Source organism: Eptesicus fuscus, chromosome 12, assembly GCF_027574615.1.
Source record: "Eptesicus fuscus isolate TK198812 chromosome 12, DD_ASM_mEF_20220401, whole genome shotgun sequence".
In the NCBI taxonomy this organism is placed as follows: domain Eukaryota; kingdom Metazoa; phylum Chordata; class Mammalia; order Chiroptera; family Vespertilionidae; genus Eptesicus; species Eptesicus fuscus.
Genome location: NC_072484.1, coordinates 44,140,576 through 44,155,080, shown reverse-complemented (window position 1 = coordinate 44,155,080; position 14,505 = coordinate 44,140,576). Strand labels below are relative to the sequence as shown.

The following is a 14,505-nucleotide window of genomic DNA, read 5'->3' as shown; positions in this document are numbered from 1 at the left end:
TATAAACCCACTCAAGTTTAGGAAGAGGAGGTCTTAGATTGGAAACAAACAAACAAACATACACTTCTAGGTAAGTTGAATAGTCAAACGGCATAAAAGTTTTATTTTCCAATTTACATTTCACCCTTAACATTGAAATAGTTCTCAACTCCATTCGGCATCATGAAAGCACAACCATAGAGAAATGGAAAGATGGCAGCAGTGCCAGTGCACTGGCCCTTAACTCTCAGAATTACCTGGAAACATTTACTTAGGCATTAGGTGGTAATTATAATAACCAGAAACAAGTGAACTAAACTAATAATGACTTTAATTATTAAATGAATTGACCTGTTCTTACACAAATTTATTATATTTGAATGTTTCCCTAATTATAGGTGGTTAGTTAACCTTTCACTTTAAAAACAAAACAAAACATGCAAAATGACCAGGCACAAGGAATCTAAAATGGTATGGATGTTAGGACTATTATTATTTATTATTATTATTATTTTTTACAGAGAGGAAGGGAGAGGGATAGAAAGCTAGAAACATCGATGAGAGAGAAACATCGATCAGCTGCCTCCTGCACACCCCCTACTGGGGATGTGCCCGCAACCAAGGTACATGCCCCTGACCGGAATCGAACCTGGGACCTTTCAGTCCGCAGGCCGACGCTCTATCCACTGAGCCAAACCGGTTTTGGCAGGACTATTATTATTTAAAAACAGACCCACAATTCTGTAAAAATAAAATACCTGGGACAAGGATTATATTAGAGCAAAAGTGAAAATAGTTGTGATATTGGGGTTGTGGCATTATGTGAGGCTTAAAAATCATGTTCTTTATTTTTGCTATTATATCAACTTTTCAATTACAATACAAAAACCATGCGTTATTTTCTGCTTAGTGTCTATATGGGCACATCAGGTTCTGGCTTTGGAGCCCTAAAGATTGATACACTTAATGATTTTATTTTGTAGTAATTAACCACATCTTAGTAAGATAGGAGAATGGAAGTATAAGCAACCTCATCATAGCAATAAAACTCCTGCAAGTGTGGAACTCTGAACTTGAGGAGCTCTAAGGACCTAATAAACATCATTTTGGATGATGGCTCAGTTCCTTCCGATAACATAAATACTCACACAAAGGGAGGAGACTGAAATACTCAGGGCTATCTGAGGGGAATCAAAGGTTTTCTAACACAAAGTCCTGTGGTTTGGAAGGTGAATGAGGGAGAGCACGTTACAGTGAAGATTCTGGACATGAGAGTTACAAAGAAGGGGAATAGCATTTAAGTGGGAGAATTTAGGAATAAGCATGATGTAAGAGTTTCCAATTCTGTCTCACTTAGGGGCTTCAATGAGAACCAGTTGCCATTTACATACTATAAATAAAGGGAAAGCAGATTCACTCCATGGTCAATGCTCTAAAATAAATCTTTTCAAAATAAATATTTTCTTGCAAACTCCACTCCAGTGCTGTTCTTATTTAAAAGATGAAGATAATAACCAAAGCTAATAGGAAAAATAAATAAATGACTTAACCAGGTAATACTGAATTTCAAGTACTTTAAAACTATTGACATGAATTTAGTAGGAAATGCATGAAGCACTACTACTCATAAAGGATTTTTATAGTAATAATTCTCACAATATCTAAATTCGAACACATTCTTATGTAACTATGATTGAGCATATCATTAATATATCCGATTTACACACTGAGCTGAGTTAACAGTGGCACTTTGAGAGGACCACATCCTCCCAAATACTGTGGCTGTTCAGAAGGTATGGGGTATTTTGTTTGGAATTATGTTAAAAGTTAGTTTTCAATTTTAGTGTGTTGAGATTATTAAAGTTTAATTTGTGTAAGTATATACTTTATGTCTTCAGGAAAAAGTCTTGTATAATTACATTTTTGGAGACTGGAGTAGTGGGTTTGTATTAAAGGTGAGATGGTCCGCTTATTCACAAATAAACTGAGAAAAACTAGTAGGCGGCCTGGAAATACTATGTTGGAAGCTTAGTGGCTACTTTCTAAGAGTTCTTAGCAAGGAGATATATGTACAAAATAAGAAAGAGGAAGGGGAAGAAAATCAAAGAAATATAACACAATATTTTTTAAATAAAATCAACATCATTTTGGAGAAAGACGTGAAGATAAGGTTAATATAATTAAAGAACTATTGGAACCACGTGACCCAAACTCACTAATCTTCCAAACCCAAGCCTTGGTATTCAAATTGCCATCCCCACCAACATAACACCTTGATTCTTCTACCTTGAACTACAGTACACAAATGTAGTATTTTAATGGACAGATGTTTATTTACATTTTCAGAGGGTAAGTAAAAACTTTTGAATTTAATTTGTATTATTTATCTTCAAAACAAATAAAAAGTTTGTATGCATATGCTCAGAATTCTCTAAGTCAGTGGTCAGCAAACTCATTAGTCAACAGAGCCAAATATCAACAGTACAACGATTGAAATTTCTTTTGAGAGCCAAATTTTTTAAACTTAAACTTCTTCTAACGCCACTTCTTCAAAATAGACTCACCCAGGCCGTGGTATTTTGTGGAAGAGCCACACTCAAGGGGCCAAAGAGCCGCATGTGGCTCGCGAGCTGCAGTTTGCTGACCACGGCTCTAAGTGATTTTCAAGCCAATTGTAGAGCATTCTAGGACTTGGCTTCTTACCTTGAAACGTCCATGTAGGACAGATAATTCGGAACTGGGTAAACATCAAGCTGAACAAGTTCTAGGAGGCGGAAAGAAACACAAAAGCGTTATCATTCAAGTGACACAGAGCCTCTTTGTTTGCAGAATATCATTACTGCGCTTTTTTCTCCATTGTTTGTTTAGGCTAGGAAGTACAATATGTCCATCTGTTCTACTTTGAAACTCCAGGAAAGGACAGAGAACTTCTAATTTAATCACGAGATATTACTTAAGGTTTAAAATGAATCACTTGTTCTACTTTCCTACCTCAATCCCATCCACTTACTGTGGTTCTCCTATTGTTAGGCATGCCAAATTTTATCTGGAAGATGAACTGTATGAATACTGTGTTGTTGTTTTTAACATTCAGTGTTCCTTCCATAAAGCCAAATGCATCCTGGCTTTTGCCTTTTTCACTCTACTGAAACGGCACTCCTGAGGACCACAAATGACATCCTCTACTCAGACTGAGAACCCTTCCTCAAAATTGTATGGAACGTGTCACCACTGTCCATCTAAGGCTTTGTTTTTGGGACACAGTAGGTTCTAATCACAGGGTCAGTTCTCACCTGGTTGTCCATTCTGGCAACAGCTACCTGGGAGGGTTTGTAAGTCTACTTTTACCATCTTCTCTTTTCCAGTTACTTTACTTCCATGGTTTCAGGTACCAACTCTAAGTCTCAAATCAACATTTGCAGTCCTGACTAACAATTCCTATAAGCTCAGCGAAGACCACTACAATAACCTTAGCAGGAATGGGTGGCTCCACTCTTCTCCCACAAATGCACTCTACACACTACTTTCACGTTAACAGTCCTATAGTGTCACTTCCGTCACATGCGTCTTCAAAGCTTCACCAGGACTCCAAGCCATGAATCCCATAATTATTTCTAAACACTCCAAAAAGTTCAGAACCCCCTGTCTTCTCCCATCTGCCAAGCACACCACATTCAGATTCTTTCTTCTTTGACACCTACTTTGTGCCTATGGCTATCCAAATCCTGTAACCCTTCAGTGGCCTGGAGCTGTTTAAGATTTGGCTTATTTCTCCAATGCGATAACAGTAAACATATTTTTTTAAAAATTCCTTATCCTTTAGAATTCATATACTACACTATGCATAAAACAAGTGCTTGTTAAACATTCTGCTTAACTTGTAGTAGCAAGTACTTGCTTTCATTCATGCTGGTAGGAACTTAAGTGTTCACATTAGCAAATATATGCCTTGATGACCATTTCTTGATCAGAATGGCCATGATTTCCAAATTCTAAGAAAGAGAGCCTGTTAAATAAGTAAGATTCTTGCTTTGTGGTGTGCTTGTGGGTATATAATTTAGGTTTTCTCTTAAAGTGATTTCGTCAGTGGAGCACGAAATCTGAGACCCTGAATAGAATCCACAATGAATTCCTTTGCTTTCACTCTCCAGGATTAAATCAAGGTTCCAGATTTACTGTCATTAACAAGGTAGCTCAAGAAATAGTCACCCTCTCTCCTCTTCCTTTCAAGCAGAAGTGCCAAATTAAAAGTGGGAGCAACTTATCTAAATATCACAATATGACAAAAACAAATTAGGAACAATAAAATTTTGATTCCTTTAAGTACCAAACTAGAGTTCTTCTTCTGTGATTTTTTATCTTAGCAAAATTTAATACTTATTTTACTAAAGAAATATCAAAGCAAGGCCGAGATGATGGAACCAGTGGAGAAACTTTGATGTGGTCTATGTTACATACCATTAGAAGAGGCATATAGTGCTTTGAGGAAATAGCCACAGATGTTTAACGTCACCAGTTGATTCCTTTCACAGTGTAAAACTTCAATGTTGTTGAAAATCATGGCATCTAGGTCACCAAGCTTATTGTCACGCAGATCAAGCTGAGTGATTTGCTGGAGAAAGTCCACTTCATCTGCTATTAACTTCCTAATTATGTTCAGTCTTGAAAGGAAAAGGACACAAATAGAGATTCTAATTAACAGCAACACTATAAATAAATAGATACACCCTAATACAGCGAGATAAGGAGAAGGGGGTCGAACTATATTCTAGTCCTCCAGGATTTCTTTAATCTCAGCATCTAGCCTTCCTTAACAGGCCAGATTCTCTGGTTATTTTTAGCTGCAACTCCATGAGGTCTTAACCTTGGCAATATATTCTGAAACACAATTTAGACCCTTAAGGCTGGAGGAAAAGCATGATTTTACCTTAATTCATTTCAAGAGGAAAGAAATCCATTTATTTCCAAAGAATTTGGTTGAAAGAATACAAGAAACAAAACCCAGAACAGCCCAATAAGCACATTACAGCTGCACTGACTATAGTGAGCTGGTAGATGGGCAGCCATATAAGGAAAGAATTAAAGGGTGAACTTGGAAAGAAAAATAATGAATGAGAGCCACATATGCACCAGAGACTGGAATGCAAATATCTGGATTTTGGACAGGCTCAGAACCAAGAACAGATTACCAAAATTGTATCTTTAAAATATTGCTTGAGAGAGCAGACAGCAGAAAATACTAAAATTGGCATCTAGGATTCATTGAGAAATTATAAAATGAAGGACAACAGTGTAGAGCAACAAGTCTAGAATGGAGCAGGGCACAGGGAAAAGCTGGCAGAATCTCAGCCATGAGAACCAGATAGCTAATGGGCTGAAGTAGGTGGGGATGAGCTGCCAAGAAGGTAAGTACACAGGAATGGGGACTAGAACCTGATATAACAAAGACACATTTAGCTTCAAAGGGGAGAAAAACAGATGAAAATCCCAATTCCCAGTTTGCTAGGCTATGCCCAACTTCTTTACAAACAAGAATCCTCTACTTCTCTTTGTAATGAGAACAAAATACAGAGACTGTGCACTTGGGTTAGAAGAACAATAATATTAAGGCTGGAGCTTAGAAAAAAGCCCAGCACTCTCTGATAGAATTTCTGACCTTTCAACATGTAAATAAAATGATGGACTGAATTATTAATAGCAATAGCATAAAGCCATTGACACACAGGATGAGTGACAGCACAGAGTGAGGATTCGTCAACCCGCAAGTACAGCATATGGTCTCTTCAAATGTCCCTAAGAGGATGTTTTTGGCTCCTTCTCTTTTTCATTCCAGGTTGTAAGATTAAAAAACTGGCCTCATCCCAGCTTTTGACTATTTCCAAATGCTGGCTAGATTCCAGAATATGCATGTAGAATAAAAAGAAAAAAACAAATCTCATTTTGGATATTAAAGACTGCAAGAACTAAAATGCATATCCCATGATCTCCCTATTCTACACTTTATATTACCTTTGTAATATGGCATTATCATGTTCATTTGAAATAGCTACTCCCACAATTTCACTGTAGTAATACTAAAATAATTAAATGGTTGGTTTAAAGTTGAGACCAAAAAGGAAGTTAAGATTCCCACTGTTTGGTTTAAATTGCCAAGTCTGACCAGGATTCAAATATCAAAAGTTTTCAGGCTCACACAATAATACAACTATCCTATCTAATAAAAGAGTAATATGCAAATTGACTGTACCTCTGCTACACCCACAAGCCACGCCCACAAGCCAATCAGGAGCGAATAAGCAAATAAACCCAACCAAGATGGCTGAGACCATGGAGAGCAGGAGGGAGGCTTGGGTTTCCCCGGCGATGGAGGAAGCCAAGCTTTCCGCCTGCCCTTGCCGGCCCAGGCCTCCGCTTAAGGCTACAAAGTTTCAATTATAGAAGGTAAATAAATCCCAACAGAAATTGCTGCGGCCACGGAGCGAGCAGAAGTCTTGGCTCCGCTCCAGGGCTACAAAGTTTCAATTGTAGAAGATAAATAAATCCCAGATACCAGGGCCTCCGCTTGGGTCGCCGGGGGGCATGGCTGGCTTGCAAACCACCACAGGACCCTCGCCCAGGCTGCCCCACGACCCAAGGGAACCCCCACCCAGATCCCGGACACCCTTCAGGGCAAACCAGCTGGCCCCCACCCATGTACCAGGCCTCTATCCTATCTCATAAAAGAGTAATATGCAGATTGACCATCACTCCATCACACAAGATGGCTGCCCCCATGTGGTCAAAGATCCTGCCCCCATGTGGACACAAGATGGCCACCACAAGATGGCCAGCAGGGGAGGACAGTTGGGAGGAACCAGGCCTGCAAGGGAGGGCAGTTGTGGGTGATCAGGCCAGCAGGGGAGGGCAGTTTGGAGGGACCAGGAGAGCAGGGGAGGGCAGTTAGGGGCAATTGGGCCGGCAGGGGAGCAGTTAGACATTGATCAGGCTGGCAGGGGAAGTGGTTAGGGGGTGATCAGTCTGGCAGGCAGAAGCGGTTAGGGGCAATCAGGCAGGCATGCAGGCGAGCGGTTGGGAGCCAGCAGTCCTGGATTGTGAGAGGGATGTCCGACTGCCCATTTAAGCCCAATCCCTTAAACGGGCAGTTGGACATCCCTCGAGGGGTCCCAGATTGGAGAGTGTGCAGGCTGGGCTGAGGGACACCCTCCACCCCCCGTGCACAAATTTCGTGCACCGGGCCTCTAGTTTACAATAAACTTCTAAAGAGTCAAAATATGGTCCTGACCCGTTTGGCTCAGTGGATAGAGCATCGGCTTGCAGACCGAAAGGTCCCAGGTTTGATTCCAATCAAGGGCATGTACCTTGGTTGCGGGCACATCCCCAGTAGGGGGTGTGCAGGAGGCAGCTGATTGATGTTTCTCTCTCATCAATATTTCTAACTCTCTATTCCTCTCCCTTCCTCTCTGTAAAAAATCAGTAAAGTATATTTTTAAAAAATATGGTTAAAATTTCCTTCCAACAATCCCCTCAATTAACACAGTCATTTTATCTATTTCATAAATTGTCATTGAACATTACTTTGCAAACAGTGAAAGACTATGGTGATAATGATGATGATGACTTATGGTTTTATGTTCATAAGAAATAAATAAAACAAGGTGTCTTTCAACAGCTTCTGAAATTTAGTGAGGAAAAATCATAAATGCTTTCATATATAAAGTATAAGGACTACAAGTAAGTGATAAGTGCCATAAATGATGTGTAAAATTCAGAGAATGGTCAAAAAAGATGCGATGGAAGAGGAAACATCTCATCTGAATCCCAAGGGTTGGCAGAACTGAAAAAATGTAAATGGGAGAAAAAAACAGTCCCAAGGTGTTGGAGACAGGGTGTAAGCTGACACGGTCCTTGCACCTGAAGGGGCTAGCAAGGCTGGGACCCTTACCCACACAGTTTTCCCAGGCTTGTTTGGATGGCGACTATTAGAATGAGAGCAACCTTTTATGGCTTGCCAAGAAGTCTGTAATTATTTACTGAGATTTACTGTACCGAGAATTTGTCCTTCTACTCTATCTCTCCCTTAGAGATTAAGAGGAACAAATAATACATTCCTCTTGATAGACCTCCTATTCAGTATGGTGTGTATAAAAGGCATTACACAGTTAATAAATGATGCTACAGTCTCTCGATTGACTCGTAGACCTCCCGATCCTGCTGTCCTGTCTTTTTTTCTTTTCTCAAATCCCACCTCCCTACCTAAGCCCGGTTCAACCTGTCAGGCTGGCCCTGACACCAAGGAAGCAGCAGGATGGCTTCTGGACTGAAGAAAAGGGCATGGGGTGAGCATCATGCATGAACAGCACAGGGTATGTGAGACAAGTGAGAATATGGCTACGAAAGTGGGCTAGTCAATTAATACTTATCAATTAACACTGCATCTGCTAAGAGCTAAATCTGGTGCACCAATAAGAGCAGTGGTTCCCAGTTACTATGGTAAAAGACCTATTTTCTAAACTTCTGATGTCATAGACTGATATGTAGTCACACTGCACACGACCAGCATGCAATTCACACCACAAGCAGCTCACCATGTGAATTCACCAACATGGAAACTAGTCTGTTCCCTGTACAATGAGATGAATCTACTTTTATGAGCCTACTTGGATATTGTGGCAATGCTGAGTTACTGTAAGTTTCTAAAATGTTGTCTCAATATCTATACATATCTTGCTGTGGAAAAGTAGCAAATAGTTGGCTTGCCAGCACAGGTCAGAGGACCACACTTAGAGCAGCTCTGAGCTAGAACCTCCTCCTCAAGGGATTCACAGACTAATGGGTAGAAACCAGATATGAGAGCTTGAATACTTTGAACTGGAGTATTGAAGGCTCTGAGTAAGACTGTACTTGCTCAGCTAGGAAACAACAATAGCAATGAGAAGGAAAGGGAAAGGACTAGGGAGAAACTAGAGTGAAAGAAGAACTGATAGAACCTAGTGGTAAACTAGAAACAGAGTCAAAGCTGTGTCTGAATAACCAATGAACAAACAGGAATCCAGGGGAAAGAAGCGGTTGAATAAAGAAAAGAAAGTGAACTCTGTTTCACATGTATTTGGTTAAGTGTATCAGTAGGGGAAACCAAGGTGAAATTATCCAGTTGGCAGCTAAAGTGGAATTAGTTCCAAAAAGAGAAATGAGTTAGAGAAAGACGGGAATAATTAATAAGGGGATGAAAGGTGAATGACAAAGCCGTGAGACTACAGGCAGAGAAGTGATCAAGGAGAGAGGCGTGGGTAACATCCACATTTTGAACAGAAAAGACAAGACGAAGGAATTATTAATGATGCCACAGAAGAAATACCAAACTCAAAGAACAGCAATATAAGAAAAAGAATAGGATTAAAAGAAACGTGATCACTTTTAATCTGATGTGACATTTCCATCTGAAGGAATAAAAAATGAATCAATAAAATTAGCCCTTTGCTTACAGAAACTAAGTGAAACTCCTCCTAAATCATTCCACTAGTTTCAATTTAAAATATTAAGGCAGACTTATAAGCAAATCAGACCAGATTTTCCCCTCCACAGATCAGTGGCCTAGTGGGAAGCAGTTATCTACTCATGTTCATTCAACCTTGACAGAATGACCAAAGTCTTTTCTAAATATGAAGGTTTTTTAAAATCCAAGTGACTCAGAGGCAAGTAATGTTAACAATTTAGAAAGAAAGTTAAGACAAAGTGTTCAGTTCCCTCACTGGTCACATTCTCCAAGTCAGATAAATTAGACCATTTGCATTTCCTGAATTAAGAAATCTAGGTCTGCAAAACTGCTATCACTTTTCCAGGTGTGACAGGCTTGATTATTCCTTTAGTCAGAGGACAGGTTAAGCCAAGCAACAAGTTGTGGGACAGGAATGAATGGGTTTACTAGGCCCAGACCACATGAATGCAGAAGAAAGGAGATCAAAAGATGATGTTACTTTATACTGACACAACTCAACAGGTCTGAGTGAGGGCCTGGATTATCAACAGAAAGGAAAGCGGATAGTAAGGCAAGGAAAGAACCACCTTTGACAAATGAAGAGGTGTAAAGATGCCAAGAATGACAGCTGAGCAGGTTCCGTGAGTAGAAAAGCATCCTCAGTGAGGTGATAATAATAATACAATCACATTTGCTGGGAGAGTGAGGTTTGTACCTCAATTCCTTCCAAAACTCTATGAATTGGGTTCTATTAACTGTAATTTAGAGATGCTAACAGTTGCACAGAGACACCAAATATCTCACCCAAGATTGAACATGGGGAATATATGGTCATCAACCCCTGAGAGTTAGTTTGGTTGAAAAAGTGTCAAACTGGGCAAGTTAGTAGGAAAGCCTAAGCCCCATATGTTGTGTTTGCAGTAAGTCAATCCCATGACAGGCTCTTTTTTTTCCTTCAGATAGAGAAACTTAGAATAGCTTCCTCCTTGTGGACTGGTTGTTTCTACATGAGAAGTGAAACTGAACCTCACGCACTGAGGGATGATTGCTGAGCATCTCTGGTGTAGCAAAGATGGTACTAGTGGTTTCCAGTTGAGTTTAGTGTGACTGGGATTCAAACTACAGGTTCCCTGCTCTTGCAAGGGGTGAGAGTGGAGGTTCTAGCCAAACTTGGGCCAAACAAGAGATTGTGAGTTCTGTATTTTTGTAAAGACCAGTAAACTAGGCAGAACCACCTGATTGGAGATGGGAAAAAAACAAATTTAAGGAGATATACTCAATAATGTTAACTGTTTCAAGCCACAGAGAAGAAGGACTAAGAGAGTAAAACATCCATTTTGCTGTTAGTGATATGGTTTCATTCCTCATAAATAACTCTCCCTGGCTCAATGGCCCTTATCTATTCATGCAAATTAAAACAGGGTTCAAACCTACAAAACAAAGCAAGGCCTTCAAGACACCTGATCATTCCATTAATGAGAAAATTTTAAAAGCAAGTATCAGGTATAAATTAATCATTATTCTTCTTTCTGAACAGAAATAGAAAAATGGGCTCCAATGATAACTATCCAGCCTACAGCCCTTGGCAGGAAAATGTTACCAAAGGGGTTATAAACTACCCCCCAAATATAAATTAGCCACTCAAATGGGATATATTTCTTAAAAATAGTTACCTTAGGTCCACATGTTTAATGTGAGGCATTTTTCGTAAGGCCTGCAGCCTAAGGGTCTCCATACAGTTTCCTGACATACAGAGTTTATCCACAGCAGTCAGTTTCTCCAATACCTCAGGAATGTCAGTGAATTCGTTGAAAGAAAGACCGAGATAATTAAGCTGATGCATGTTCTCCAACTCAGCAGGAAGGCTCTGCAGAAAGTTTCCATCCAACAAAAATGTCTGTAAGCTATTAAAGAAAACATAAGAATTATAAAGAGAATATGTAAATTTTACATCTTTATTATCAACATACAAGTTCCATAAGTCTAGATCATATTACTAGGAAAAGAAAATGTACTTTCTTTGCAAAATATATGAGGGGAGGGCCCGAGGCAATAATACATCAGAGAAAAGAGATCAGATAAACATCTTAAACATTTATTGAAAACAAAAATTATGGTTAATTTCCCTATCTTGGGATAGGCATAAATGGGAACGACGTGAGCTAATTGCAGTGTAAGTGCCATAGATGAAATCAGCCCAAATACCCATCTTTCATTGTTATTTTAAAAAATTAACTTCTAAGTCTTAGAATTCAACAGAACCTAGAAAATGAGCAAGTAACCCCTCCTCCCATGTTTAGACACACTCATCCATAGGGATCTTCCTTTCTAAAGAGGGATATTTTAATTTTTTACAAGATACTAATAAGTATAAAAGCTAACAAATGAACTCCACATAAGAGCCTAATTGGGGGCAAGACTTATATGACCAACAGAAGTTAACTAATATCATGTGCTATGGTCCTACTGTAGCCCCCTAAGGGGTTTGGAGGGACACTCCACAGTGGGGTCTCAAGTACGCACTTGTGCATGACTCCGACGGCTGCTGGGACTGCTCGAAGGGCATTGCAGGACACATTCAGCTCCGTCAGGGTTGGAATATTGCAGACGGCTAATGGGAAGTCCCCTAAATGATTATTGGAAAGGTTGAGACTCTTCAACTTGGTGAACCTATTACAATAAAACAAAACAAAAGGAAAGAAAAGACAAATGTCACAGATGCACAACTTCACATAATTTTAGCACAGCCTTAGAGATAATCCAGCCCAACTCGAATTCAACTGAGGAGGAAACAGAGTCCTCAGAGGTTAAGCAAGCAGCAGAGCTGGAACGCACAGCTTCAGACTTGAAGACCAGTGTTTTATCTGAAATATAAACATCACATTCAAAAAGCCAACATCACTCTACAGTTGGGGAGGTGACTTCTGCTGGAGTACAATATTTCTTAGCTTTCCTTTAGCTAGCTTAATTCACACACATGTGAATGATAACAGAGAGGGAGGATAAGAACATTATCTTCTGATATTCTGGGTTATCCCACACAAGTCAAACACTTTTCTGCTTCCCTTCTCTCAAATCCAAACCTGAAATAATAAAAAGCTACACTCTCAAAGGCAAGTAAGTTTGTAGTCCCAAATTTAAGCACCAATTATTATTCCTCAGTCTCAATGCAGCCATTGGTATTGCTAACCAGACACCCTTGGAAAGGTCTTGTCACTTTAATGACACTTGACTCACCTAGCCTCTTCCTAGCTCTCTCCAAAACCTTTCTCTAATGTTTTTCTTCTTTATCTCCTCTTCCCCACCCCACAATTTGGTATTCCTTATAGATCTCTTGTATGTCATTTCTTTTCTCTCACTACGTTGTCTCCCTTGGAAATCATTTCACTGTTGTGTGAACAACTCTCTCTAACCTATCACCTCTTCTCTCCAGAGCTATCCTGTGCTTCCAGTCCAAAACCAAACTTATTGTCCTCATCCCAGACCAGCACTTTTTCCTGTTCTGGTTTTTTTTTTTTAATTAGTATGTTTTTATTGATTTTAGAGAGAAAGGGAGAGGGAAAGAAAGACAGAAACATCAATGATGAGAATCATTGATCGGCTGCCTCCCACACACCCCCTACTGGGGATCAAGCCTGCAACCCAGGCATATGCCTTTGACCAGAATCGAACCAGGCACCCTTCAGTCCACAGGCCAACACTCTATCCACTGAGCCAAACTAGGGCTCTCCTGTTCTAGTTCTGTTAACAGCTCTTCCATTTTCTCAGTTGTCCAATAAATATTAAGTTTTACTTCTCTGTGCACTCCTATTGCCAACTTACACACTTTTTATATTTGAGATGAGAATCAGATGAGTTATTATAGTATGCTAAATATCTTTAAAACTGTCCAAGCCTAAATACTAGAAGAAAACATATGATATGCCCAGAATAGATATACACATATCTTAAAAATAAATCTAATTCAATCCAGTCAGCATTTTAAAGAAACTGTCATACGAACTATTTGTTATTGTTTTTTTAAATTGATTTGGGGAGCGGGGGGAGTGAAGGGATGGAGGGAGAAGAGAGAAACATCGATTTGTTGTTCCACCTATTTATTCAATCATTGGTTATCTCTCGTATGTGCCCTGACTGGGGATCAAATCTGCAACATTGGTGTATAGGGACGATGCTCTAACAACTGAGATACCTGGCCAGGGCCAGCCTATTTGTTGAGTTCTATAATAAAAAGCGGTAAGCTTTGTTGTCAATAGTTACATATATTTTATTCTAAACAGAAAGCTGACAATGTGCCTATTTTACAGGTTGAAAGAGTTACCTTGACTTTTTTATAATAGCTGTTTTCTTGGAAGGCGGAGTATAGACCTAATAGTATTTTAAAGACAGAAAAACGTCTTAAGAATGACTGCTAAACCTGAATAATCATTTTAAAATTTGTTTTCTATTTTACAATTTGATTCATTAGGCCTTCCTAAAACAAGAATGCTTATCCTCGATTCTGATTGTCTATCATCTACACAACATAAGCTAGAATGACAATGTCTGCTATTCCTAGTGGAGGGATTCTCAAAGTAATGCTGGGGACCCCAGAAGAGGTTCCTGAGAACTTTACAGGAGGTTCCCAAGTCCAAAATCATTTTCATAACAATACTAAGATGTCATCTGCCTTGTCACTCATTTTCATCTTAGTATCCTGCAGAGATTTCCAGATAGAACCTGCCTTTGTGAGAGCACACCTGATTGGATTGGAGATTTCCAGACAGAACCTGCCTTTATGACTGCACACTTGATTGGATGCCTGCTAGATGTGGTCTAACATTTCATTAACTCACCCCTAGTGCCTTAGCAGGGCCAGACCAAATGATTTCTCGGGCTGGATGTTCCCCACCTCTGATCTAGGTTGACACACCTTTGAAATGCCCATTTTTCAGACCCCTCAGCCACGAGAGCACACAATCTTAACTATCTTGTAATCCAATCCCCACCTTGCTTCCTCCTACCTTCACAACCTCCTCAATTTCAAATGCATAAAAGAAACTGTAACTGTC

At 39.6% G+C, this 14,505-nt stretch overlaps 1 protein-coding gene across 1 annotated transcript in view; it reads right to left on the bottom strand.

Annotated features, from left to right (window-relative positions):
* The window catches only part of PHLPP1 (PH domain and leucine rich repeat protein phosphatase 1), a 196,885-nt gene that overhangs the window by 39,498 nt on the left and 142,882 nt on the right, over positions 1-14,505 (bottom strand). Inside the window, exons 5-8 of the mRNA XM_028139399.2 lie at positions 11,978-12,124; positions 11,128-11,358; positions 4,438-4,640; positions 2,683-2,743 (exon numbers count right to left, since the gene is read on the bottom strand). Of these exons, the coding sequence (XP_027995200.2) occupies positions 2,683-2,743; positions 4,438-4,640; positions 11,128-11,358; positions 11,978-12,124 (642 nt within the window). The remainder of the gene's footprint in view (positions 1-2,682; positions 2,744-4,437; positions 4,641-11,127; positions 11,359-11,977; positions 12,125-14,505) is intronic.